General features: G+C 43.1%; 1 protein-coding gene, 2 long non-coding RNA genes, 2 other non-coding genes and 1 pseudogene across 16 annotated transcripts in view; 3 read left to right on the forward strand and 3 right to left on the reverse strand.

The window, feature by feature from the left end:
* Positions 1-354: 354 nt before the first annotated feature.
* Positions 355-7,245, reverse strand: LOC118153858 (uncharacterized). Its single transcript, XR_013535958.1, has 3 exons — positions 6,916-7,245; positions 2,645-2,708; positions 355-534 (listed from the first exon to the last, which is right to left on the reverse strand). It is a non-coding gene; the product is annotated as an uncharacterized LOC118153858 (long non-coding RNA).
* On the reverse strand, positions 1,031-1,156 carry LOC118154388 (U4atac minor spliceosomal RNA). Its single transcript, XR_004744254.1, has one exon. It is a non-coding gene; the product is annotated as a U4atac minor spliceosomal RNA (small nuclear RNA).
* LOC118154330 (U7 small nuclear RNA) lies at positions 4,610-4,664 on the forward strand (annotated as a pseudogene).
* A 73-nt stretch (positions 7,246-7,318) lies between the features above and the next one.
* LOC100393720 (centrosomal protein of 19 kDa) overlaps positions 7,319-26,577 on the forward strand; it is a 29,786-nt gene continuing 10,527 nt past the window's right edge. For 2 of the 12 annotated variants that reach the window (XM_078374455.1, XM_078374459.1), the window contains exons 1-4: positions 7,319-7,916; positions 10,588-10,777; positions 11,375-11,755; positions 15,356-15,476. In XM_078374455.1, coding sequence (XP_078230581.1) covers positions 10,648-10,777; positions 11,375-11,736 — 492 coding nt within the window. In that variant the 5' untranslated portion in view covers positions 7,319-7,916; positions 10,588-10,647 and the 3' untranslated portion in view covers positions 11,737-11,755; positions 15,356-15,476. Of the gene's footprint in view, positions 7,917-10,587; positions 10,778-11,374; positions 13,383-15,355; positions 15,477-26,106; positions 26,244-26,577 lie in introns of those variants that run through there. The other 10 variants (XM_035301536.3, XM_035301538.3, XM_078374457.1 and 7 more) reach the window with 10 other exon arrangements.
* On the forward strand, positions 10,175-10,280 carry LOC118154244 (U6 spliceosomal RNA). The gene has a single exon (XR_004744132.1). It is a non-coding gene; the product is annotated as a U6 spliceosomal RNA (small nuclear RNA).
* Positions 19,018-26,577, reverse strand: part of LOC144582696 (uncharacterized) — a 31,624-nt gene continuing 24,064 nt past the window's right edge. Inside the window, exon 7 of the long non-coding RNA XR_013535959.1 lies at positions 19,018-19,392. This is a non-coding gene — a long non-coding RNA (uncharacterized LOC144582696). The remainder of the gene's footprint in view (positions 19,393-26,577) is intronic.

A 26,577-nucleotide genomic window follows, 5' to 3' on the forward strand; every position in this document is an offset into this window, starting at 1 on the left:
ACAGACAAGTGGTTGGCTGTGAGCGGGTATGTGAGAAAGAATAATGGGAAGCAGCACACAGGTATTTTTTAGGATAGAAATGTTCTATATTTTGAAACTGGTCTGGTTGTGGTTACATGAGTGTATACATGTGTCAAAACTCAATGAAGTTGATTTTTTTAAACTACGAAATAATTCTATTATAATTCCTTGGAATTATATAAGCAAGGCACTGAGAGGCTAAGTAACTTATCTAGCCAAGATTCAAATGATCATAGTTTTACTCTAAGGCCCACATCATTAGCCATATAGATATATTTTCTATAAAAGCAGAATATATCTATAATCTATTTTCTCCTGGACACTATACACGTATTTATAAATAGGTAATACTTTTATAATCAGAAAAAGCATATGTATTTTAAAAAGACAGAGACCCTTCAGGACCTCCCTCCAAGATCACATTCAATCTATTAATCAGAAGATGTTGGATATATTTGTGAATCTTTATGAAGTCATTCACCTCTGTTGTCTTCCAATACACATTTCTTCATCCTGTTCACAAATGTAAGATGTAAAACTTGGTCAAAAGTCTTCCAGAAAAACTGTATATAGAGATACTATAATTACATCATTTCCCTGATCTACCTATCAAGTAACTCTGTAAAGAAAATATTTGTAATACATTCATGCAAATTCTTAAAGATCACCACTTCTTATTTATTTATTTTTCATGAAAAATAGGTTTTTTTTTTTGAGACAGAGTTTCACTCTTGTTACCCAGGCTGGAGTGCAATGGCACGATCTTGGCTCACTGCAACCTCCGCCTCCTGGGTTCAGGAAATTCTCCTGTCTCAGCCTCCTGAGTAGCTGGGATTACAGGCACGTGCCACCATGCCCAGCTAATTTTTTGTATTTTTAGTAGAGACGGGGTTTTACCATGTTGACCAGGATGGTCTCGATCTCTTGACCTCGTGATCCACCCGCCTCGGCCTCCCAAAGTGCTGGGATTACAGGCTTGAACCACCGCGCCCGGCCTGAGGTTTTTCATTTTACCAAAAATTGCACCAACGTAAAGCTAAGCTCCAGTTGATACATACATGTTGTGTAGGCATTAGCAGTATTGCCCTCACTATGTACTCACTGGACTGCAGCACAACCCCAAGAAAAGCACGGTTATACCACCTCTTTTGTGTTCACAAACCATCCCTTTTTTTTTTTTTTTTTTTTTGAGACGGAGTTTCGCTCTCGTTACCCAGGCTGGAGTGCAATGGCGTGATCTCAGCTCACTGCAACCTCCGCCTCCTGGGTTCAGGCAATTCTCCTGCCTCAGCCTCCTGAGTAGCTGGGATTACAGGCACGCACCACCATGCCCAGCTAATTTTTTTTTTTTGTATCTTTAGTAGAGACGGGGTTTCACCATGTTGCCCAGGATGGTCTTGATATCTTGACCTCGTGATCCACCCACCTTGGCCTCCCAAAGTGCTGGGATTACAGGCTTGAGCCACCGCGCCCGGCCACAAACCATCCTTTTAATAATGTGGTCTAGGCCGGGCGCAGTGGCTCACGCCTGTAATCCCAGCACTTTGGGAGGTCAAGGTGGGAGGACCATTTGAGGTCAGGAGTTCAAGACCAGCCTGACCAACATGGTAAAACCCCATCTCTACTAAAAATACAATAATTAGCTGGGCTTGGTGGTGCATGCCTGTAATCCCAGCTACATGGGAGGCTGAGGCAGGAGAATCACTTGAACCTGGAAGGTGGAGGTTGCAGTGAGCCAAGATCATGCCGCTGCACTCCAGCCTGGGCATGACTGAGGGAGACTCCACTTCAAAAAAAAATTTTTTTTCATATAATGGTACTAAATTTGAGGCAGAGCTCTATCCCTCTAATTTCTACCACATTATTTAAATTCTTTGAGCTCTACCTCCTTCATCTGAAAACTAAGAAAAAATCAACTATCTCATGCCATTGTGAAGATTAAATGGAATATTACATATAGGCACTGTTTGTATATATAAAGATACACTATATATGAGAAGGTGCGTGTAGGTTCTATACTAATACTATGCCATTGAGGACTTGGGCACCTGAGGATTTTGGTATCCTCATGGGAAGTCCAAGAGGAACCAATCCCCCTCAGATACCAAGGGACAATTGTATATGGTAAATATATATTTGTTTTCTTTTTTGCTCTACTCAGTTATTTTAATCACTATTTCAAAGAATGAACCACATATGCCATCACTGAATAACTTTGAGAAAGCAAGTGATTTTTCTCTTTTTTTTGGAGACAAAGTCTCGCTCTGTTGCCCAAGCTGGAGTGCAGTGGTGTGATCTCAGCTCACCACAACCTCCACCTCCAGGGTTGAGGCGATTCTCTTGCCTCAGCCTCCCGGGTTGCAGGGACTATAGGCACACACCACTACGCCCAGATAATTTTTTCATGTTTAGTAGAGACGGGGTTTCACTACATTGGCCAGGCTTGTCTTGAGCTCCTGACTTCGTGATCTGCCCACCTTGGCCTCCCAAAGTGCTAGGATTACAGGTGTGAGCCACTGCGCCTGGCCTGATTTTTCAGTTTATACATATTTCAACTACGACTTTTTGTACACAATTATATGAGACATTATTTTAATAGGAATAGAAATAATGGGCAACTTACCTGTGGAAACCATCTTTCAAAGCTTCTTGTCTCAAAGTAATTTCATAACACGTGGCCCTTATGCCTATAAGAACCAAAGATGTTTTTTAAAAAACAAAAGCACTCAATAAAATAATATTTAAATAATTAGAAAAGTTATTTGAGTAGGCTTTACTTGCCTAGAAAATCTATCCAACCTAACAAAAACTTACAAAATTTAAGCAATTTGAGATATATAAAAATCTACTTCTAATATAGCACAGTGGTTAAGCACAATGACTCTGGAGTTAGAGTGCCTAATTTCAAATCTCAGTCTGTAACTTAACAGCTGTGTCAACTTTGGGCAAGATAGTTTCTCTCTCTATTACCTCTCATGAGAATTTAATATATGTAGAAACACTTGGAACAGACCCTACTGACCACATAGTAAGCATTCTATGTAAGTGTTTGTTATTAATATTGCTTTATTCAGGTGATCCCAAGATGCCAAAAAGGAACAGGATGGCTAAACAGCCAGGAAATCGCCATTTTAATCCTAGTTCACGGAAACTGTGTATCAGATAGATAATGGCAACTTCTATATTCTAACATCCATGCCTACAAAACCAGGAAGATTTATGCTTTGTGGAGATGTTGGAAGGTTTAAGGAAAAAAAAAAAAAAAAAGCAAAGCTGGAGGCACTTAAAGGTTCAATGGGTTCCACTATAAACTTAGAATAACCAGAAATCTCAGCATACTGAATTCATCAAGAATCCAGACATTAAAGCTATTACTGAGCCAGGTGTGCTAGCTCACACCTGAGGTGGGAATATTGCTTGAACCCAGGGGATGGAGGCTGCAGTGAGCTATGGTTGCACCACTGCACTCAAGCCTGGGTGACAGAGAGAGAGAGACCTTGTCTCTAAAGACAAAAAAAAACCACTATTACTCAATGTAAGCATCTTAAAACTAAAAATTCAGTTACTACTGGCCAGCAACTCTGCCAGGCATTTGCTATGGAACTTTGTCCCCTTTCAAAAGCTGTAAATCTGTGGGAAGAACATTAAAAAAACACACAAGCCTGGACAACACAGCGAAACTCCATCTCCATGAAGAAAAATAAAAAAATTAGCTACTGAGGAGGCTAGGTGAGAGGATGGCTTAGGCCAGGAGGCGGAGGGAGGCCGCAGTCAGCCAATATTGCACCACTGTACTCCAGCCTGGGTGACAAAGCCAGACCTTGTCTCAAAAACAAACAAACAAACAAAACACCCCCCACACACAGAAAACTAGATATTATTTAGGATAATAATAATCCTATTATTATCATTTAATATTGCTGAATCCATCGGATGTGCTTCTGAAAAGATGCATTAAGAAAAATGATGTGGGGCCAGGCGCAGTGGCTCACACCTGTAATCCCAGCACTTTGGGAAGCTGAGGCCAGCAGATATCAAGGTCAGGAGTTTGAGACCAGCCTAACCAACATGGTGAAACCCCATCTCTACTAAAAATACAAAAATTAGCCAGGCGTGGCTTGTGCCTGTAATCCCAGCTACTCAGGAGGCTGAGGCAGGAGAATTGCTTGAACCTGGGAGGGGTAGGTTGCAGTGGGCCGAGATCGCACTACTGCACTCCAGCCCTGGCGACAGAATGAGACTCTGTCTCAAAAAAAAAAAAAAAGAAAAAGAAAAGAAAAGAAAAATGATGTGAAGGTGAAACTATCTGAAGGAATGAAAAAAGAATAGGAAAAAATAACATTTGTTAAATAATATGTAGCATGCCAGATCCTCTACTTGGTGCTTTCATGTGTGTTTTAACTTTCACAATCTAGTAAAGTAAGCAAAATGACTGCTATTTGTTTGCAGGAGGAAACTTGTACTTATAAAGCATCGGTAACTGACCCTGGGTCATACAACTAACTACGTGATGCATTAGAAGCAAGGTTTGCCTGACTTTTAAAGCCTAAGATACTTCCACTCTCAACAATAAAATAGAAAGAAATTTTAGTGTTATAGCTCTTTTAGAATTTATCTAGTTATGTTTGACTGGAAAACCTCCAACTCTCAAAAAAGAAATTGTATTTGCTTTGGAGAAGTATATGATCTTTTCCCAAAAAAACAAAACCCCACACCCTGTATGCATCTTGTACTAATCCAGATTTTTCCTTGTTCTTTTTTTTTATGAGACAGAATCTCGCTCTTTTACCAGGCTGGAGTGCAGTGGCTCAATCTCAGCTCACTATAACCTTTGCCTCCCAGGTTCAAGTGATACTCCTGCCTCAGCCTCCCAAGTAGCTGGGACTACAGGTGCGTGTCACATGCAGCTAATTTTTGTATTTTTAGTAGTGACAGAGTTTCACCATGTCAGCCAGGATGGTCTTGTCTCTCAACCTTTGTGATCTGCCCGCCTCAGCCTCCCAAAGTGCTGGGATTACAGACATGAGTCACGGTGCCCGGCCTCTTTGTTCTTTTTTAATTTTTTTTTTTAGAGACAAAGCCTTCCTCTGTCACCCAAGCTGAGCACAGTGGCATGATCGCAGCTCACTGCAGCCTTGAATTTAGCAATCCTCTTGCATCAGCCTCCCAAGTAGCTAGGACTACAGGCCCATGCCACCACACATGGCTACTTTTAAATTTTTTTGTAGAGACAGGGTCTTGCTATGTTTTCCAGGCTGGTCTCGAACTCTTGGTCTCAAGCAATCCTCCCACCAGAGCCTCCTGAAGTGTTAGAATTACAGGTATGCGACTGGACGCGGTGGCTCATGAGATAATCCCAGCACTTTGGGAGGCTGAGGCAGGCAGAAGTCAGGAGTTTGAGACCAGCCCAACCAACATGGAGAAACCCCGTCTCTACTAAAAATACAAAAAATTAACCAGGCATGATGGCACGCGCCTATAATCCCAGCTACTCCGGAGGCTGAAGCAGGAGAATTGCTTGAACCTGGTAGGCCGAGGTTGCAGTGAGCAGAGATCACGAATTGCACTCCAGCCTGAGCAACAGGAGCGAAACTCTGTCTCAGAAAAAAAAAAGAATTACAGGTGTGAGCCACTGTGCCCAGCACAAAGCCAGATTTTTCTTCATCGTGTTTAATTTTAATGGGGGTAGGGTGGGAAATGAGGGCTAATATCTACTTATAAATTAAATTAGAAGAAAAATGATTATCAGGCTTAAATCCTATGGGTATGTACACTAGACAGCAGTTGATCATTGGGATTGGAGAAAGGCTAATTTACAAACAGTATGGCAAAACTATTATTATGATTTTAGAGGCAAAAGTACCATTTTGAAAATGAATTTGTTGGACATGAATTTACCTTCAACATTTGTCCTCTTAAATATTACTTTGGTTGTGGTGAGCTGGCTCTGGAAATCCTTTGTAATTTTTTTTTTTTTTTTTTTGAGACGGAGTCTCACTCTGTCACCCAGACTGGAGTGCAATGGCGTGATCTAGGCTCATTGCAACCTCTGCCTCCCGAGTTCAACCGATTCTCCAGCCTTAGCCTCCAGAGTACAAGTACAGGCCATCATGCCCGGCTAATTTTGACCCCTTTTTAATTATAAAATGCTAATGTTGGAAACCTCTAGAGATCACCGAATCGAACTGTTTCAAAATTCTTCTTGGCCTCAAAATCCTTTCTTTAGATAAACTTGGAAACCCAATATGTAAATACACAAAAGCAGAGCTTCGCTGATTGACAAATAAATGGATCTAAATGGTACGAAGGATGACAGAAACATCCTCATTTTACAGATAGAGAAACTTGCCAGGTTTGTGCTTTCCTTCCCCCGTCAAACCTTACTACTTTATTGTAATTACTCCTGCACTTGTCCAGCAGTAGTACAAGCAGTTTGCCAACTACTCTTGCACGAACAACTAGCAGTTTGCCACGGAGTCCCTATATTCAATTTGGGGACTCTCATGCCTCACAGGGCGCTAAGGCCTTGCTGCTCCCTTGGTGATCAGAAGCTTCGTGCAACCCAAGAGCATGTCAAGACGCTTGATGGCTGACCTTCCTTCTCAGTACTTTAGCAACAGGGCGGCCAGTCCAGCCTGGGAACCGCAGAGCCCGAGCCCGACTCTCCAGAGACCCGGGATCCGCCGCAGAGCAAAGCGCACGAGAGGGCAGGGGGACGTAGGAGGAGGGCACGTGGCTCTGGTGTTTGACCTCCTCCGGCTCGCCCTATCGATCTAGGTTCCGCGCCGGGTCCGCACGTCCCAGCAACCCGCGGAGAGGCAGGGGAGTCGGGACCGCTCACCACGCTCTGGCCCTCAAGCCCCGCCCGCACTCCGCAGCCCGGCCCCCGCTTACCAGCGTCAGAGCTTGCGGCGGTGAAGGCAGCGGCGGGCCCGCGCGTGAGCCAGGTCGCCGCCCCGAGGAGCAGCCAGGCGACCGACCGCCCGAACCGCCGCCACCCAAGCCGTCAGGACGCCGGAGGCCGGACGCCCGAGAGTGGCGCGCGGAGCCAGCTGCAGGCACAGAAAGGGGCGTGCACTGGCCGCCTGCCACTCCTACAGCGCGCTACCGCGGATTTCGCGGCCGGGACCCAGTGCTGGGTGCGCGCGCGTAATTCCCGCGGATCTTCGCTGCCTGCAGCCCCGGTCCCCAAACGTTCCCGCGCGGCGTGAGGCGTCCGTTCCCGCCCCTCCGTTCCCCTCCGCCCTCCCGAGGGCGGGCGAGGAGCTGCGCACGCGCAGGGATGCGCGCCCGGCCTGTTGCCGTGGAAACAGCTCGGCCAGCGCCCGGCGGGACCTGGGATCCCCGCACGCAGCGGTGGGAGCCGGCGGACCGCGCCCCCGGCCGGCCCTCACCTCCGCTTCCCGGTATTTCCGGGTTCGGGTCTCCAGTTGGGGAGTTAATCCCTCGGGCTCGTCAGTAGTGCTGTGGCTGTCGCCTCTTCCTGCAGCGCCAGGCTCCGCCCGCCCTCAAAGTCGGCTTAGGTGCTTTCTGTGCACTGCGGTTGGGTGGAAAAATACCCACTCCTGGCTGTTTAGACGTTGGCCTGCAGAAGATGTCATTTCTGTATTTCTCTATGGGTAACAAAGCCAATCTTGCACCAGTGGAGACGTGAGTAAGAGAGAATCGTCTACCCTTTGGGGACATCCGTACGCCTTAGGTGCTGTGGGGCTACCTAACAAAATTGTGAGCAGTTACTGACCTCTGGGGAGAAGAGTATTCAGGAAGAATAATCCAGTAAACGTGCCGTCCTCCTTCCTAAACAGAGTGGAATCTGTAAGCAGGCCTAGAGAGCATCCAGGTGGCTTGGAGTGGAACAGAGGGCTCTAGGACGGGTGTCGCAAAGAGGAAAGAGTGTAAGTCAAAAGATAACGATCTAAAACTAGCCGGGCAAGGTGGCTTACGCCTGTGGTCCCAGCACTTTGGCCAGATAACCTGAGGTCAGGAGCTCAAGACCAGCATGAACAACATGGCGAAACCCCATCTCTACTAAAAATACAAAAATTAGCCAGGTCTGGTGGCAGGCATCTGTAATCTCACTACTTAGAAGGCTGAGGCACGAGAATCGAGAATCGCTTGAACCTGGGAGGCAGAGATTGCAGTGGGCCGAGATCGCACCACTGCACTCCACCTGGGGGAAAGAGCAACACTCTGTCTCAAAAAGAAAAAAAACAAAAACACTGAAAATGGTAGCATGTGCATGTTTTTTAAGAAATGGAGAGGTAAATTTTGGAAGACATGCCTTTTAAAATTCAGTCTGGGTCCCTATCCCACTAAATTCTGAAAAGGATAGGGCAGACTGTAGTTTTTTGTTAAAAGCCTTATGGAATTATTTTATATTCCAAATATAAACATCATTTTAGCAAAAATTAAAGTAAAATTTTTAAAAAGAAAAGAGTCTAGTAAAACTACATTATTTGAATGCCAATTGCGTACATCTTTGATGAGGACAATCATTTGCTTCAGTGTGTAGAGTTTATATTGTGGTCAGTAGGTTCAAGTTTACTAACATCAAATTTTAGGTGAATTGGGAGTAGTATTCATTTAAAAATCCAGAAAAGGAAAAGGAGGAGAAAATGGTGTGAGATCATTGCATCAGATTAGAAGTAGAGCACAGTAATTTTTTAAAACAGGTTTTTGTGACCGGGCACAGTGACTCACATGTTTGTAGTCTCACCTACTCGGGAGGCTGAGGCAAGGAGAATCGCTTGAACATGGGAGGTAGAGTTTGCAGTGAATTGAGATCCCACCACTGCACTCAGCCTGGCGACAGAGCAAGACTCCGTCTCACCCCGCCCCCAAACCCCCAAAAAAAAGAAAGAAAAAAGACACAATCAAGGGTGATTGTTTTCTGTCTGTTTCCCCTCTCCTTTGCCCCATTATTCTACAATGAATGTGTATAATCACTGCTAAGTGTTTTATAAAAAGTATGTTCCTTAGATATAGACACTAGGTTTTTGAGTGGAAAAAAAAAATGTTCCTAATAGTGATTCTCCAACAGAACTGAGTTCACGGAGATATCATCATCCTATGCCACTTTACCTCAATGTTTCTTGACATTGATGAATCTTTCTGAGAATGTCATAGTCACATCTAAAGCAGTGCTTATGATTAAGTGGATTTGGGCATTGAGGGTGGGGAGAGGAAGAGAGAATGCTAAGTATTAATCTACAAATAGCTATATTTCTTTTTTTTTTTTTTTTTTTTGAGACGGAGTTTCGCTCTTGTTACCCAGGCTGGAGTGCAATGGCGTGATCTTGGCTCACCACAACCTCCGCCTCCTGGGTTCAGGCAGTTCTCCTGCCTCAGCCTCCCGAGTAGCTGGGATTACAGGCACGCGCCACCATGCCCAGCTAATTTTTTGTATTTTTAGTAGAGACGGGGTTTCACCATGTTGACCAGGATGGTCTCGATCTCTTGACCTTGTGATCCACCTGCCTCGGCCTCCCAAAGTGCTGGGATTACAGGCTTGAGCCACCATGCCCGGCCAAATAGCTATATTTCTTGTAGCTAGAAAAATATCATATAGTGAGACAAATAAGCCAAAATAAAAGCCATGGAAACGTTACTGACTTGTATATGAAGAAGCTGATTCTGCATCAGGTCTGCTTTTCAATCAGGCTTCTAGAATGTAAGTGTTTACGAAAGTGTTCAGGGACCATCATGTTAATTCATAGCATTAAACAATGCGTGGAATGCCTACTATGTTCCAGGTATTATGCTGAGATATTGTGGTGAAAAAGAATATGCCCTCCACCATCATGTACCATATTGACTAGAAGGGAAGATATATGATTAAATAAGTAATAATGAAAAACTCTAGTAAATTAGTTAGGAAAGTACAAAGGAGACAGCTCTGGACTGGTGAACCCCTCAGGACAAAATGATTAAGGTTTAAAAGCTCATATTACCTTGATAAAGAGGATGCTTGATACATGACTTAGGGATTCATATTCAGTCTTTGACTAAGAGATTCAAACTGGATTGCATCCCCAGATTCACATACGAACAAGTCTATATTCTTGAGGGAACCAGAGTCTTAGGAGTCCAACAGATTGAAACTAACCCAGGGCCAAACTGAACTTTCCTGGCAGCTCTCAAAATAACTAGCTTTGTGCTCCTTTCAGGGCACAGACACCAAAATTGGAATGATACAGAGAGGATTAGCATGGCCCGCGTGCAAGGATGGCACACAAATTCAGGAAGCATTCCATACTTTAATTGAAAAAAGAAAAAAGTCCGGGCGTGGTGGCTCACGCCTATAATCCCAGCCACTCAGGAGGCTAAGGCAGGAGAATCACTTGAACCCAGGAGGCAGAGCTTGTAATAAGCTGAGATTGCACCATTGCACTCTAGCCTGGGTGACAGAGTGCAACTCCATCTCAAGACAAAAGAAAAGAAAAAAATATTAAGCTTCACAGGCTGAGCATGTGTTGCCAGAACTGGACTAGAACCAGATCTTCTGGGGAAAAGGGGTGAGGGAAATGAATGACATTTATCCAACACCTAGTTGTTTTTTCTCTTTAGCAGGAAGTCATTACACAACTTACACATTGTCATCAGATTTCCCCTGACGTGTATTTGGGAATGATGTGCACTGCCAAGAAATGTGGGATTAGATTTCAGCCTCCAGCTATTATCTTAATCTATGAGAATGAAATCAAGGGGAAAATTCGCCAGCGCATTATGCCAGTTCGAAACTTTTCAAAGTTTTCAGGTAACTCATGTCTTATCTTGCCTCCTGTCTTAAATATTCTCTAAATACCGGTTCCGGACTGGATGTGTGACACTGCATTAATTACTTACTGTCAATGAGCTTCGGTTTCCTAATCTATAAAAGGGAATTGGGTTTTTTTTCCCCCAGTTTGAGAATTAATAATCCTTTTGGGATTACTAGCTAGGTTAAATGATACAGCATTATCAATAATATCAATTCCCTTCTCTCCTTCCAAATGTTTTTTATTTGTAGTCTTAATATTTTATTAATACCACTACTGCTATCTAAAATCTATAATATCACTTTTCTTCTCAGACATATTCTCCAGTTGAAAGTGTTTAATACCTCTACAAAGTGATTTGTAAGTTAAAGAAGTCAAAAATCTCTCTCCTTCTCCCACCACACTGAAAGCTCCATATAAAGGAATAGTTCTACAAAATCATTGATTTCAATAAAACCATTTAGCTGCTTGACTATAATGGAGATAACGCTTTTGGGGTTCAGAGTTTCTGGTTCTATTTTGGCTGTTGCAGTAGTTCGTGGTGTACATAATGTATGCAGTATGTATGTGGTATATAGTTTTCTTCTCTCTCCCAGATTGCACCAGGGCTGCTGAACAATTAAAGAATAATCCACGACACAAGAGTTACCTGGAACAAGTATCCCTGAGGCAGCTAGAGAAGCTATTCAGTTTTTTACAAGGTTACTTGTCGGGGCAGAGCTTGGCAGAAACAATGGAACAGATTCGTCGGGAAACAACCATTGACCCTGAGGAAGATCTGAACAAACTAGATGACAAGGAGCTTGCCAAAAGGAAGAGCATCATGGATGAACTCTTTGAGAAAAATCAGAAGAAGAAGGATGATCCAAATTTTGTTTATGACATTGAAGTTGAATTCCCACAGGACGAACAACTGCAGTCCTGTGGCTGGGACACAGAGTCAGCTGATGAGTTCTGATACCAAACACTCAAAAAATGTATTGGGCTAGCAGAATACCTATATTTATACCAGACTGGTTCTGGAAAAAGCTTTAAAGAATGCTAAATATATATGTTGGGTTATAGGGGATTGAGCATGTTACTTTTCAAAACCAAGACATTTAAAGCATCTGCTATGTAGGTGCATGAGGAATATGGGAAAAACAGAATAAAGGAATCTGTCTTTAAGGAGCTTGCAATCATGCTGGGCACAGTGGCTCATGCCTTAATCCCAGCACTTTGGGAGGCTGAGGCAGGCAGATCACCTGAGGTCAGGAGTTTGAGACCAGCCTGGCCAGGGTGATAAAATCCTGTCTCTACTAAAAATACAAAAATTAGCTGGGCATGGTGGCAGGCACTTGTAATCCCAGCTACTGAAGAGACTGAAGCAGGAGAATCACTTGAACCCTGGAGGTGGAGGTTGCAGTGAGCCAAGATCACACCATTGCACTCCAGCCTGGGCAATAAGAGCAAAATTCCATCTCAAAAAAAAAAAAGCTTACAGTCCATCTAACTGGAAGATATAAAAAACATGAAAAGCTAATTGGCAGTATTAAACAACAAAAAGATTAGAGCCAAATGCATGATAAAGGCTAGAGAAGTTCAGAGCCTATATTAATGTAGAGTAGAAGAGTAAGAGAAGACTGTCCTTTAGTAAAGAGATAGGAGTTGGGCCTGGCCCTTGAAATAGTAGTATTTAGGTAGATGCTTGTGTAGGATTCCAGATAAGAGCAACTGAAAAGAAGGAAAGGAGAGGTAGTAAAGGGATAAGAAGCAGAATTTTTTTTTTTTTTAGAGGAATAAGCAAATTATAGTTTGACAAGATTGGGAGCCATATATGGTTACCAGGGAATTATCTTTTATGTGTTATGTCATTGTATGTATTTAACTCTTGAAAAGAGTACCCCTGCAAAATGCCTTGCAGCTGTAGATGTCACCTGATGGACAAAAGGGGAATTCTGCCCCTCTGGCATTAGGAAATATATACTAAAGACATTGTGAAATGCTGAACCTCTTCCCATAAATAAAGGTTTGTTTGTAAAATGGGAAATCCACCCATAATAAATGAACAATAGGCACTGCCAGTTTAGGCCTATTCGTGACTGGATCTGCAAGAGAGCATCTTCATTTAACAACATTATCTGTGACTTGATACATTTATTCTTATTAGAATATTATTTAATTGGTAGAAATTCTATGTTTTCTACAAGAAAACTGATGCTTATTATATAAAACTATAGTGAAAATAATTACTCACTGTTTCTACCTGTTCACTTCCACTCTCCTTACCATTAAGCACTTCATTATAAGGGAGCTCATTCTTGTAGTGATATCACCAGAGTTTTGAGATAGTACAGTTGCCAAAGAGAGCCAAATAATTTTCTCAATTAGAGATCTTTTCATATCTACATAGTATTTCTTTATTCTATTGTATAGGTAGCTTATTTTTTATTTGAGACAGGGTCTCAACCTCCCGAGTAGCTGAAACTACAGATGCACACCACCACGCCTGATTAATTTTTGTATTTTTTTGGTAAAGACAGAGTTTTGCCATGTTGGTCAGACTTCATCTCAAAAAAAAAAGAAAGAAAGATCAGAGTCACAGAAGTCACCTGACAGAGGCAGGTAGGGAGGAAAGGAGGGTCCTTATCTCCCCATCTCCCCTCAATAAAATTCAGGATGCCCAGTGAAGTTTGAATGTCAGATAAACAATTTGTTGGTATACGGATGTATCTAGCATTGAAATGATGCCTTGTAATTTGCTAAATCTGAAACTATGCAACCTTATTTCACAGTGGGCAGTGATGGTGATCCTGGGTTTCAGAGGAAGGGTGCTGGGGGGATCCTGAGGTCAGGAGCCCATACAGCTCTGCTTTTACCCTCTATGCCCTGTACCAGCCACAAGGTAATGATTCCTGTGTAGGTGCAGAGATGGTTCTGGAAGGGGATTCCCAGTGTCTGGCACGTTCTGATGAATTCTGCATTGGAGGTTCTCTCTGTAGTAAGGGGGTTGGCCTGGCCTGAAGTGAAAGCTGACACCTGGTTTCACTTAGCTCTTCAGCTAGTCTGTTCTCTCTGGTGAACATTCAGATCTCAACAAGAAGGTAAAATGAGCCTTCAGGATACCTAAATGCATTTGAAGGAAGGAAAGAGGAGGGGTGGAAGAGGGCTTACATGTGCCCAGCAGAAAGGCCCCTGAGTAGCTGGAGTGAACAGGTGGGGTGAGCTGGTGCTGCTGGCCCAGGAGAAGATGGGAGGGCGGACACAGGGCCTCAGGTGGATGTTAAGGAAGGGGGCAGAATGGAATGTTCTTGCCTCTGGGTCTGCAGAATGCAGAGCTGGGGGCCTGCACCGGGTGTCAGGTCCCCAGCAGGGCAGCAGTGAATGTGGCCTCACTGTTGGGAGAAACTGCCCTGCACACTCACAGGAGCTCAGGTAGCAAGGTGGGGCTGCTCTCAGCTCTACCACTAAGGTCATCCGCAACCTCGAGTAAGCAGGTAGTATCTCTGGGCCTTTGTTCACGTGACAAATGTGATGGTGGGAGATATATTGCATTTCCCTTATGGCTCCTCTTATTTCTGAATCTCTCCTGGTATGTATATAATTTCAAGCCTTCTCATGACTGCTGTTCTGTGTGCACTGGCCAGGCAAGAGGGCTGGTGACCATGTTTCATTAATCATCTTTATTCTGTCTGAAGATTGCTTCTTCATTTTCCCCTCCATTTCCCCCCCATCCAGGCAAAATATCAAACCTCTTCTTTTCTTTTGAGATGGAGCCATAGGAAAATGCAATATATCACCCAGGCTGGAGTGCAATGGCACCATCTCAGCTCACTGCAACCTCCATCTCCCAGGTTCAAGCGATTCTCCTGCCTCAGCCTCCTGAGTAGCTGGGATTATAGGCGCGTGCCACCACGCCCAGCTAATTCTTGTATTTTTAGTAGAGACGGGGTTTCACCATGTTGGTCTGGCTGGTCTCAAACTCCTGACCTCGTGATCTGCCCGCCTCAACCTCCCAAAGTGCTGATATTACAGGTGTGAGCCACCACACCCAGCTAAACCTTTTTTTAAAGGGCCACAGTCAAATGAGTTAACCAAAGATATCAATGCTTTTGTAAAAGATGCCTGTCAGCAAGATGATTAGTAACTCTGTGGGACAGAAGTTACGATTCATATTTCAGTCTCAGTTTAGTCTTCAACTATTCATTCATTCACTCAGCAAATACTTCCTGAGCTCATGGGATGCATCAGGCCGATTGAAGCTGGAGGCAGGGAAACTTCAGCAGAATTACCCTTAATCAAGCTTTTGCTTCTCCCTCTGTGCTGGACTCACTGAAGTTTAATGTTTAGCCACACGTCTATCAAATGTAGAGGCAAAATGAAATTTGAGTTCTTGTCAACAGTTTCTGTGAAAGGCTGGAAGACTTGGCTAAATGGAAGTATTTAAGTAATCTGTGGGTTGCATCTCTATGGAGCTGTGAGCTCCACAGAGCTCCAAGACCACATAGAATTGGAACTGGCTCCTTCTCCCAAGAATACAAAGCAGCCCTCTGGGATGTCCTTCTCTTACTTGCTTCTTCCTTGCTCTCTGTCCACAGGGCTGCCCTTGAGATGGAGTTGTTGCCCTTTTGGCTCTGCCTGGGTTTTCGCTTCTTGACAGTGGACTGGAGGAACAGAAGTGGAACGGCCACAGCAGCTTCCCAAGGGGACTGCAAGTTGGTGAGTTTTCCCTTGAACCCTGATTTGTCAGTTGCTCCTGTCCTGACAAGGTTTGGTCCATTTGGAAAGCTGACGTACTGTCCATCAGGAAGGGCAGAGAATGAAGAAGGCTGAATCACTCTGTGCCTGCCTAGCACAGTGCCATGTGCAGTTGCTCTTTAACCACAGGATTTTAAGATGCTGCCTGAGAAAATCTAGGCAGTCCCTGCCCAACCCTTCTCATATCTGCTGAGGACAGGAGGCATCTGAGACCAGCCTAGGGCAGCCTCCTGGAAAAAGAACAACTTGTTAAAAATCTGGATGATTCAGGATGGGTGCAGTGGCTCATGCCTGTAGTCCCAGCACTTTGGGAGGCTGAGGCAGGCAGATCACTTGAGCCCAGGAGTTCTCTTTCCTAACACCCCTACAATAGGCTGGATCTGCCCCCCACCCCTCAAGCGAGCTGACAGCAACACCAGGACAAGGTTAAATGTTACTAAGCTGACAAAGGATACTCTGCTAGGGAACTGCCCACTGGTTTCTTGATATCAGTCAACTAGAGCTTCACCAGCCACCCCCACAGCCTCAAATCTGATGTCCTAATCAGGGAGTTACAGCTCAGTCTTCCCTTATGATTTCAACATCATAAACCTTTTAGGTCTGTTCAGTTTTAGAAAAATGCATTTATTTGCTTGGGGCTTATTTCAAGTCCAAATACTTAAAAATCTTACTCCTTGCTTGAGCAAATCCCTAAGACATTCACTCATTCAGCAAATATTTATCAAGCTGCTGCTCTGTGCCAGGCAGTAATTAGCTCTGGGGATACATACAAAGCTATATTTTTAATTCATTGGTTGTACTTACAAGTTACTTTAATTTAATGTGCTCCTGAAAGAGGAATCAGTTTCTCTTCCTGTGTCACCCATGCATTTGCCATATAATATAACACAATAGGCCATTTATGTTCTTAATTCCAAAGCTGGATGACACAGAACATCAATTTGCCACATATCCAGTCATCCAACAGACACATAATTCCAGGCTCTGGGATCAGAATCTCAAAGAAACTAGAAAACAAGTAATATGGCCGGGCACAGTGGTTTGCACCTATAATCCCAGCATTTTGAGAGGCCGAAGTGGGTGGATCACCTGAGGTCAGGAGTTCGAGACTAAGCCTAGCCAACATGGTGAATCTCTCTCTCTACTAAAAATACAAAAATTAGCTGGGCTTGATGGCACACGCCTGTAATCTCACTTATTTGGGAGGCTGAGGCAGGAGAATCACTTGAACCTGAAAGGCAGAGGTTGCAGGGAGCTGAGATTGTGCCACTGCACTTAGATGGATCACCTGAGGTCAACCCAATCTGAAATACATTCTACAAAATATCTGACCAGTCCTCTTCAAAACTGTCAAGGTCACGAAACACAAGGAAAGCCTAAGAAAGTAATACCTAAACACAGTGCAGTATTCTGGATCGAATCCTGGAAGAGACAAAGATCGCTGATGAAAATATCTGGTGAAATGTGAGTGAAGTCTGGAGTTTATTAGTAGTGACATATCAGTGTTGATTTCTCAGTTTTGACAAATGTATTGAGTAAACAAATTAGGTGAGAGGTATATGGAAATGTTTTGTACTATTTTCAGAACATTTCTGTGACTGAAATGATTCTAAAATAAAAAAAATTAATAAACTCTCAAGAGGAAAAAAGGAATTACCAATATCAGGAATCAAAATGAGAATATGGATACAAATTCTACAACATTAAGATAATAAGATTTTGTAACTATCTTGGTGCAATAATTTGAATAGTTTAGAAGAAATTAGCAAATTCTTTGGAAAATACAAGTAAATAAATCTGAGACAAGAAGAATAAAATCTGAATAGTCCTATAAGTTGGATTTGTAATTAAAACCTTCCTACAAAGAAAACTCCATATCTAGATGGCTTTGCTAGTGAATTACTCAAAATATTTAAGAAATATTTTGGTTAATGACCAGCCTGACCAACATAATGAAACCCTATCTCTTCTAAAAATACAAAAATTACCCACACATGGTGGCTCATGCCTATAATTCCAACTAACTCATGAGGCTGAGGCAGGAGAATTGCTTGAACCCAGGAGATGGAGGTTGCAATGAGTTGAGATCACACTCTTGCACCCCAGCCTGGGCGGCAGAGCAAGACTCTGTCTACAAAAACAACAACAACAAAAAAAAAAAAAAAAAAGAAAGAAAAAGGTAATATATTCCAGTGTATTTTATGAGGTGGGCAAAATCCTGATATTGAGACTCAAAAACAGACATTGCAAAAAGAGAAAATTGTTGGACAACTTCTTATTTTTTTTTTAATTTTTATTTTTTTCTTTCTTTCTAAAAAAGAAGTACAACTTCTTTAATGAGCTTGGATATAAATATCCTAAACAAAATATTAACAAATCAAATCTGGCAATACACCAGAAAAAGACCACACCTTGCTCAGTAATGCCAGCTTTATTCTAGTAATGCAAGATTAGTATAATATTTGAACATCCATCAGCACAAATTTGACATGAACAGACTAAAAAAAAATCAGATAATCATCTCAATATGCAAAAAAAAGCACCTGAAAAAAATTCATACTTGTTAATGTAACAACACTTAGGAAACCAATAATAGAGAGAAAATTTTTTAATCCACTAAATTGTTTCCATCTGCACCAGGCGCGGTGGCTCATGCTTGCAATCCCAGCAGTCTGGGAGGCCAAGGAGGGTGGATCATGAGGTCAGGAGTTCAAGATCAGCCTAACCCAAGATGGTGAAACCCCATCTCTACTAAAAATACAAAAATTAGCCAAGCATAGTGGCAGGCACCTGTAATCCCAGCTACTCGGGAGGCTGAGGCAGGAGATTTGCTTGAACCTGGGAGGCAGAGGTTGCAGTGAGCCAAGATCATGTCACTGCACTCCAGCCTGGGCGACAGAGTGAGACTCTGTCCCCCCTCCAAAAAAAACTCCATCTGCAAAAAGCCTATAGGTATCATCAAACTTAATGCTAAAATACTGAATACTTTCCACTGACATCAGAAGGATGGCAATGATGTGCAGCATCAACACGAATACTCAACAGTATACTGGAGGTTCTAGCCATTACTAGAAAGAAAGTGGGGAAGGAATAAAAGCTGGAAACAAAAAAACCTGTCATTAATCACAAATACCTTGATATACATAGAAAGTCTGAAAGAATCTGCAAATAAACTGTTAGATTTTATAAATGAATTTAGCACAGTTGTTAGAAAGAAAGTCAGTATACAAAAAGCAACAGTATTTGTTCATGCTTCTACAATCAACTAGAAAATAAGTCTTTAAGACATCATTTATAATAACACCCAGCGATTCCACATTTTTAGCAGCTTTATCGCAATAACCAAAAACTGACAACCACTTAAAAGTCCGTCCACAGAGGGCTGAATAACCAAACTGTAATATATTCATATAAGGGAATACCACACAGCAATACAAAATAAGTTTTTATGCCACAGAGTCAATGAATCTCACTGCCCTATAATGAGCAAAGAGACCAGGTGCCAAAAAGTATATACTGTTTTATTCAATTACATTCAAGATGACAAAAGCAGGTGAAGGTGGTAGAAGTTAGAGTAGTTCATCTTTTGGGGGTTCGGTGTTGACAAGGAAGGGGATGAGGCAGCCTTTTGGAGGTGCTGGAGATGTGTGGTGGTGCTCACAGTGGTGTATATCCAAGTCAACATTCATTGAACTGTACATTTAAAATTGGTGCACTTTGCAGTACCGCCATTGAATAAAAAGAACTGTGGCTCAACAATAGAAACCAATCGAGACAGTGATAATACTGAAGACAGCATATGACGAAAACCTGGACCAAAGCAGGTGAGGGCAGGGATCGTAATATCTGCGACTGATTCTTCAGGACTTAGAATCTCCTTGGAAGGAAAGACACAAGTAAAAGTTACCACCCTATAATGATAAAATAGATTTCTTTGCAATTTTATCTTTTATTTTAAAGGACACTGTTTTTGTTTGTTTATTTGTTTGTTTTTGAGATGGAGTGTTGCTCTGTCACCCAAACTGGAATTCAGTGGCGTGATCTCAGATCACTGCAGCCTCCGCCTCACGGGTTCAAGCGATTTTCCTGCCTCAACTCCCAAGTAGTGGGGATCACAGGTGCCCACCACCAGACCAGGTTAATTTTTGTATTTTGGGTAGAGACGGGGTTTCACCATGCTGGCCAGGCTGGTCTTGAACTCCTGACCTCGTGATCTGCCCACCTCAGCCTCCCAAAGTGCTGGGATTACAGGCGTGAGCCACTGTGCCTGGCCCACTGTTGTTTTAAATATTTGATATCAATGGTTTTCAAAAAGTGAATTGCCTATGTGTTACAGCCTAGCTGGGGAGAACTTGCAGGTCTTGTTAATTAGCAAACACACATTGTGTGGAAAACATGCTACTCTCTGTGAGAAAGCAAAAAAGGAGCCTCAGGAAATGAACCTGTAAATTAAAGAAAGCGGGGAAAGATGTTTCCTCCAGGTAGTGGGAAACCTGGAGAGAGGCTATAGGTGGCTCTTCCCCTATTCCCACATCTCTGGACTTGTCCCTCAAGGAGGAAGGAAGGAAATGCAGATGTATTTGCTGGGGGGATTTTCTCTGAAGCAGGTGGAAGCAAGTCTCAGCCCAGATATGGCCGCATGCACATAATGTTTATTATCGGGCAGGTACAGAAACAGTTTCAAATGTGTTCTGTGGACATGATGAAGCCCCAGATCTCGTACTTTTTAAGTACTGCTCCGTTTCACTTGAAACAAATGAAACACTAGTCTCCAGTGAGGATTCAGCGAGCATCTTGTCAAACTCAAACGGCCAAGACTCTTTTGAAGAGCATTTAGGAGTGAAACCTACAGTGCTATTCTAAGGGTCACTAGGTGTGGGATCCTGGTCCCGCAATGGCAGGGAAAGCTCTTCAGTATTTTCCAGAGAATTCACACATCTTGGACACTGCTAACTTCATCAGTGAAACACCTCTAACATCCATCGTGCTGGTTAAAACCTCCCATGTAACTGAACACAGAGCTATCTGAAGCATTCAATGACTTGCTTCACTAACTGCCCCTAGAGTATATGCTCTTGCTTAGGGCATCTGGCCCTAGCTTGCAGCTCCAAATCTGATCATCACATACATTTATTATTACAGTGATTCTGCTGAAGTCTTTCCTTTTTTTTTTTTTTTTTCCTGAGACCGAGTTTCACTCTTGTTGCCCAGACTTGGAGTTCAGTGGCATGATCTCGGCTCATTGCAACCTCTGCCTCCTGGGTTCAAGTGGTTCTCCTGCCTCAGCCTCCCAAGTAGCTGAGATTACAAGCATGCACCACCATGCCCAGCTAATTTTTGCATTTTTAGTCGAGACGGGGTTTCGCCATGTTGGCCAGGCTGGTCTCAAACTCCTGATCTCATGATCCACCCGCTTCAGCCTCCCAAGTGTTGGGATTACAGGCTTGAGCCACCACACCGAGCCATGAAGTCTTTCAGTTATAGACAACAGAACAGGAGCCATCACAGAAAGGTTTGCTTAATGGAGGGACATAAAGTCAAGATTAGTGGAAAGGGACAAGGCTCTCTCTTTGACAATGGACACAGAGCTGAAAGGACAATGAGTGACAAAAATTAATGATAAGTTAAAAACAAAACAGAAAAATAGGAGTTACAGTAGCATTGTTTGAAGTATTTTGTTTTTGTTTGAGATGGAGTCTTATTCTGTCGCCCAGGCTGGAGTGCAGTGGCATGATCTTGGCTTACTGCAACCTCCATCTCCCGGGATCAAGCGATTCTCCTGTCTCAGCCTCTCGAGTAGCTGGGACTACAGGCACCCACCACAATGTCTGTATTTTTAGTAAAGACGGGGTTCACCATGGTGACCAGGCTGATCTTGAACTCCTGACCTCAAGTAATATGCCTGCCTCTGCCTCCCAAAGTGTTGGGATCACAGGCATGAGCCACTGTGTCCAGCCTGTTTGAAGTTTTCATAATGTATTGCATTTAATCAAAGAGGGTTGTAAAATGTTTTTAAACTCAGGTGATCTCTGAAATTGCCTAGCCCTTGGATTTACCCAAACCAGTGTTTAACTCCTACCTCTGCCACTCACGAAATGCTAGGTTGCCTACTATTTACTTTCTGCTCCTTAGTTTCTTAATATGTATAACAGGATCAGAAACTATGCTGTGAGGAAATTTGGAAAGGAAAACCCAAACCTGGCAGACAATTGACATTGGCACCCTTCTGCCCCCTGGCGGCAATTTTTAGAACCATGTGGGCAATGGCTCTCTCTTTGACAATGGACACAGAGCTGAAAGGACAATGAGTGACAAAAATTAATGATAAGTTAAAAACAAAACAGAAAAATAGGAGTTACAGTAGCATTGTTTGAAGTATTTTGTTTTTGTTTGAGATGGAGTCTTATTCTGTCGCCCAGGCTGGAGTGCAGTGGCATGATCTTGGCTTACTGCAACCTCCATCTCCCGGGATCAAGCGATTCTCCTGTCTCAGCCTCTCGAGTAGCTGGGACTACAGGCACCCACCACAATGTCTGTATTTTTAGTAAAGACGGGGTTCACCATGGTGACCAGGCTGATCTTGAACTCCTGACCTCAAGTAATATGCCTGCCTCTGCCTCCCAAAGTGTTGGGATCACAGGCATGAGCCACTGTGTCCAGCCTGTTTGAAGTTTTCATAATGTATTGCATTTAATCAAAGAGGGTTGTAAAATGTTTTTAAACTCAGGTGATCTCTGAAATTGCCTAGCCCTTGGATTTACCCAAACCAGTGTTTAACTCCTACCTCTGCCACTCACGAAATGCTAGGTTGCCTACTATTTACTTTCTGCTCCTTAGTTTCTTAATATGTATAACAGGATCAGAAACTATGCTGTGAGGAAATTTGGAAAGGAAAACCCAAACCTGGCAGACAATTGACATTGGCACCCTTCTGCCCCCTGGCGGCAATTTTTAGAACCATGTGGGCAATGGCTCTCTCTTTGACAATGGACACAGAGCTGAAAGGACAATGAGTGACAAAAATTAATGATAAGTTAAAAACAAAACAGAAAAATAGGAGTTACAGTAGCATTGTTTGAAGTATTTTGTTTTTGTTTGAGATGGAGTCTTATTCTGTCGCCCAGGCTGGAGTGCAGTGGCATGATCTTGGCTTACTGCAACCTCCATCTCCCGGGATCAAGCGATTCTCCTGTCTCAGCCTCTCGAGTAGCTGGGACTACAGGCACCCACCACAATGTCTGTATTTTTAGTAAAGACGGGGTTCACCATGGTGACCAGGCTGATCTTGAACTCCTGACCTCAAGTAATATGCCTGCCTCTGCCTCCCAAAGTGTTGGGATCACAGGCATGAGCCACTGTGTCCAGCCTGTTTGAAGTTTTCATAATGTATTGCATTTAATCAAAGAGGGTTGTAAAATGTTTTTAAACTCAGGTGATCTCTGAAATTGCCTAGCCCTTGGATTTACCCAAACCAGTGTTTAACTCCTACCTCTGCCACTCACGAAATGCTAGGTTGCCTACTATTTACTTTCTGCTCCTTAGTTTCTTAATATGTATAACAGGATCAGAAACTATGCTGTGAGGAAATTTGGAAAGGAAAACCCAAACCTGGCAGACAATTGACATTGGCACCCTTCTGCCCCCTGGCGGCAATTTTTAGAACCATGTGGGCAATGGCGAGGGCAAAAGTTAAATGTGGAAAGTGTCAAACAAAAACCACGTGTCTTCCTTGTAATGCACAGCAGTGTTTGAATTGGTCATTTTCTTGCCTCCTCAGTGCTCTCTCCCTCCTACTAGGAGGGAGGCCAACCACACATTGCAGGAAGTTTCAGGAGTCATCCACTTAACCTAGAGCAAACTTGTCCAACCTCGGCCCGCGGGCCACATGTGACCCAGGTGGCTGTGAATGCAGCCCAACACAAATTTGTAAGCTTTCTAAAATTACGAGATTTTTTTTGTGACTTTTTTTTTCCTAGCTCATCAGCTAACGTTAGTGTTAGTGTAATTTTTTTTTTTCTCAGATGGAGTCTTGCTCTGTCTCCCAGGCTGGAGTGCAGTGGCATAATCAGCTCACTGCAACCTCCACCTCCTGGGTTCAAGTGGTTCTCCTGCCTCAGCCTCCCGAGTAGCTGAAATTATAGGCATGCACCACCACACCTGGCTAATTTTTTGTATTTTTAGTAGAGCTGGTTTTTACCATGTTGGCCGGGCTAGTCTCTAACTCCTGATCCACCCTCCTTAGCCTCCCACAGTGCTGGAATTACAGATATGAGCCACCCCACCCAACAGTTTTAGTGTATTTTTTATGTGTGGCCCAAGACAATTTTTCTTGTTTTAATGTGGGAAGAAAAAGTTTGGACGCCCCTGCCCTGGAGGAATTATAGTGTATAGTATTTGTTTTCAGTCCTATTTTTTCCTTCTCCTCTACTTAACATGGATTTGTGGAGCATATCCATGTCCTCGGGTCATTAGCATGGCTTTTTAGGGGATGTGATCACAGAGTCAAACCCATGGGAGACATACAGAATTCAGCTGAAGATCACTTAAATATCTAGGACTATTGTAGCACTAGTGATAGAAAGAATATGAAGAGAATTCAAGATTGAACGAAGTGGCCAGGCGCAGTGGCTCATGCCTGTTATTCCAGCACTTTGGGAGGCTGAGGTGGGTGGATCACTTGTGGTCAGGAGTTCAAGACCAGCCTGGTCAACATGGTGAAACCCCATCTCTACTAAAAATACAAAAAATGAGCCAGGTGTAGTGGTGCATGTTTGTAATCCCAGCTACTCAGGAGGCTGAGGCAGGAGAATCACTTGAATCTGGGAGGCAGAGGTTGCAGTAAGCCGAGATCACTCCAGCCTGGGTGACAGAGCAAGAGTCTGTCTTGAAAAAGAAAAAAGGATTTAACAAAGTAGTGAATAGATTAATTGGATTTAATTGATGAAAGAATTGAATAATGGAACTTCACCCATTCTAATCAGGTGATAAAGTAGAAAAAAATTCAAAGATTTAGTAGGAGTTTAAATTGAGCTTAAGGGAATGGGATTACAATTCCAATCCCATTGGTAAAACAAGTTTCATTTTTAAAAATTCATGTATTTCCCTTCTTTATACAACTGTAAATGTGAGTTTGGAGTTGGAGTGGGAGAGGAAAGCAAAGAATGAATGGAAAGAAGCAGGAGGAAGATTCTAGAAATGGGGGCAGCGTGGGGGAAGTGGTGGGAACAAAGTTCTGGCATATAGATGCCAAAATCAAAACTTCTGCCCTGTTTCCTAGCTGCTTGGTATCAGCGCTGGGGCCTTTCCCCAGCCTGTGACCTTGGCACCCTCTATGTCAACCTGGACTCTGCTCTGTTACTCCACCTGGACGTCCTTTAGTAGGTACTAGCCAGAGTCCTATTGCTCCCTTTCATCTCTGGAGCTTCTGCCTGCTACATTTTCTTCCACTGATGCTGACTCAGGCCTAATCCTGGGTAAAATCGTGATGTGGCTGAGGTGTCTGGGTGTAATTCGAGAATCCTTGAGGGAGAATCAGAAGTTTTTGGTTCCAGCTCCAACTTGGTAATTTACCAAGTCACAGCCTCCTGGAGCCTGGGTTTCTTTATAAATAAAATGAAGAATCTGTCTTCTCTAGTTCATCAGTTGTAAAGATCAAATGTGTAATGCATAGGCAAATGCTTATGAAAGATAAGGTTTCTATCACTGTAAAGAAGTATCATTGATAACTGGTATCTGCTACCGTCTGCCTTCCCCTTAAGAACCTATGATGCTCTCAGAATTGCTCCTTCCTGCCTCTTTCCCATCTCCTATCACAACCTGCGTTTTGTATGTGATTGCTCTTTACCTTGATCATATTAAATCAGAGATTTATACAATTAAATTTGAGATAGTGACCCCTTGTCCAGAAATAGTCACATATTAAGTCTGATCTCTATTTGGGTGGTAAAAACGTTTAATCCTTGTTCAAGAAACATTAATCTACAGTTTGGGGTAGGAGGGAGAAGTGAGGCTTATCTTGAGTTCTGAAATCACTGTATTTCATGCCTGAATTAGCATGTCTGAGCTGGAATTCAGAGTGAATCATTGGATCAATGTTTTAAAGGGACAACTATAGAGACTTCCATGGCTCTTTCTATGCACATATCTTTTGTTTTGTTTTTACTGGAATCATATTACCTTTACAGTTACCATTCAATGGACCAACACAGTCCATCGAGGGCCATAGTAGTGAGAGGGTCAGTACACAGATGCTGGAGCCAGATGACTTGGGTTCAGATCTCAGCTCTCCCACTTACTACCTTGTGACCTTGGACAGGCTGCTTCCCTGCTCCCAGCCTCAGTTTTCCAATTTGCAAAATGGGGGAAATTAATTAATGCCATCTCAAGAGGTTCATTGGGAGGATGAAATAATAGGTCTAATAATAGACACTTAAGAGCAGTGTCTGGCACTGAGTCCACATTAACTAAAATTTATATCAATTGCGTATTTGAAAAAAGTTTAAACCGTTCGGAAATTTAATTTTAAAAATAAAAACTAAAAACTCACTTAAGTTCTGTAGCTCCCACTTTAACTCCACTCCCCATTCCACAGGAAGAACAGGGAGATCAGAAGAACAGGAAATGCAGGAATGTGCTGGCAGCAACCCTAAAGATGTGCTCAGGTGCTCTTACCTGTGTGAAGAGAGGGTGGGGCCCAGTCTGCTTTGCCTTTACTTTTAGTTAACTCCTACCTATGTTATGCTTATTATTTGAACTATATTATGTTCTATTTTATTTCGTTTTATTTTCCTTCCACAGTGGTGCATACCTGTAGTGCCAGCTACTCAGGAGGCTGAGGCAAGAGGATTCCTTGAGCCCAGGAGTTCGAAGTGGCGGTGAGCTGTGACTGCAGCACTGTGCTCCAGCCTGGGTGACAGAGTGAGAACCTAAATCTTTTTTTTTTTTTTTTTTGAGAACAGAGTTTCGCTCGTTACCCAGGCTGGAGTGCAATGGCGCCATCTTGGCTCACCGCAACCTCCACCTCCTGGGTTCAGGCAATTCTCCTGCCTCAGCCTCCCGAGTA

Source organism: Callithrix jacchus, chromosome 5 (genome assembly GCF_049354715.1).
Source record: "Callithrix jacchus isolate 240 chromosome 5, calJac240_pri, whole genome shotgun sequence".
Classification (NCBI taxonomy): domain Eukaryota; kingdom Metazoa; phylum Chordata; class Mammalia; order Primates; family Cebidae; genus Callithrix; species Callithrix jacchus.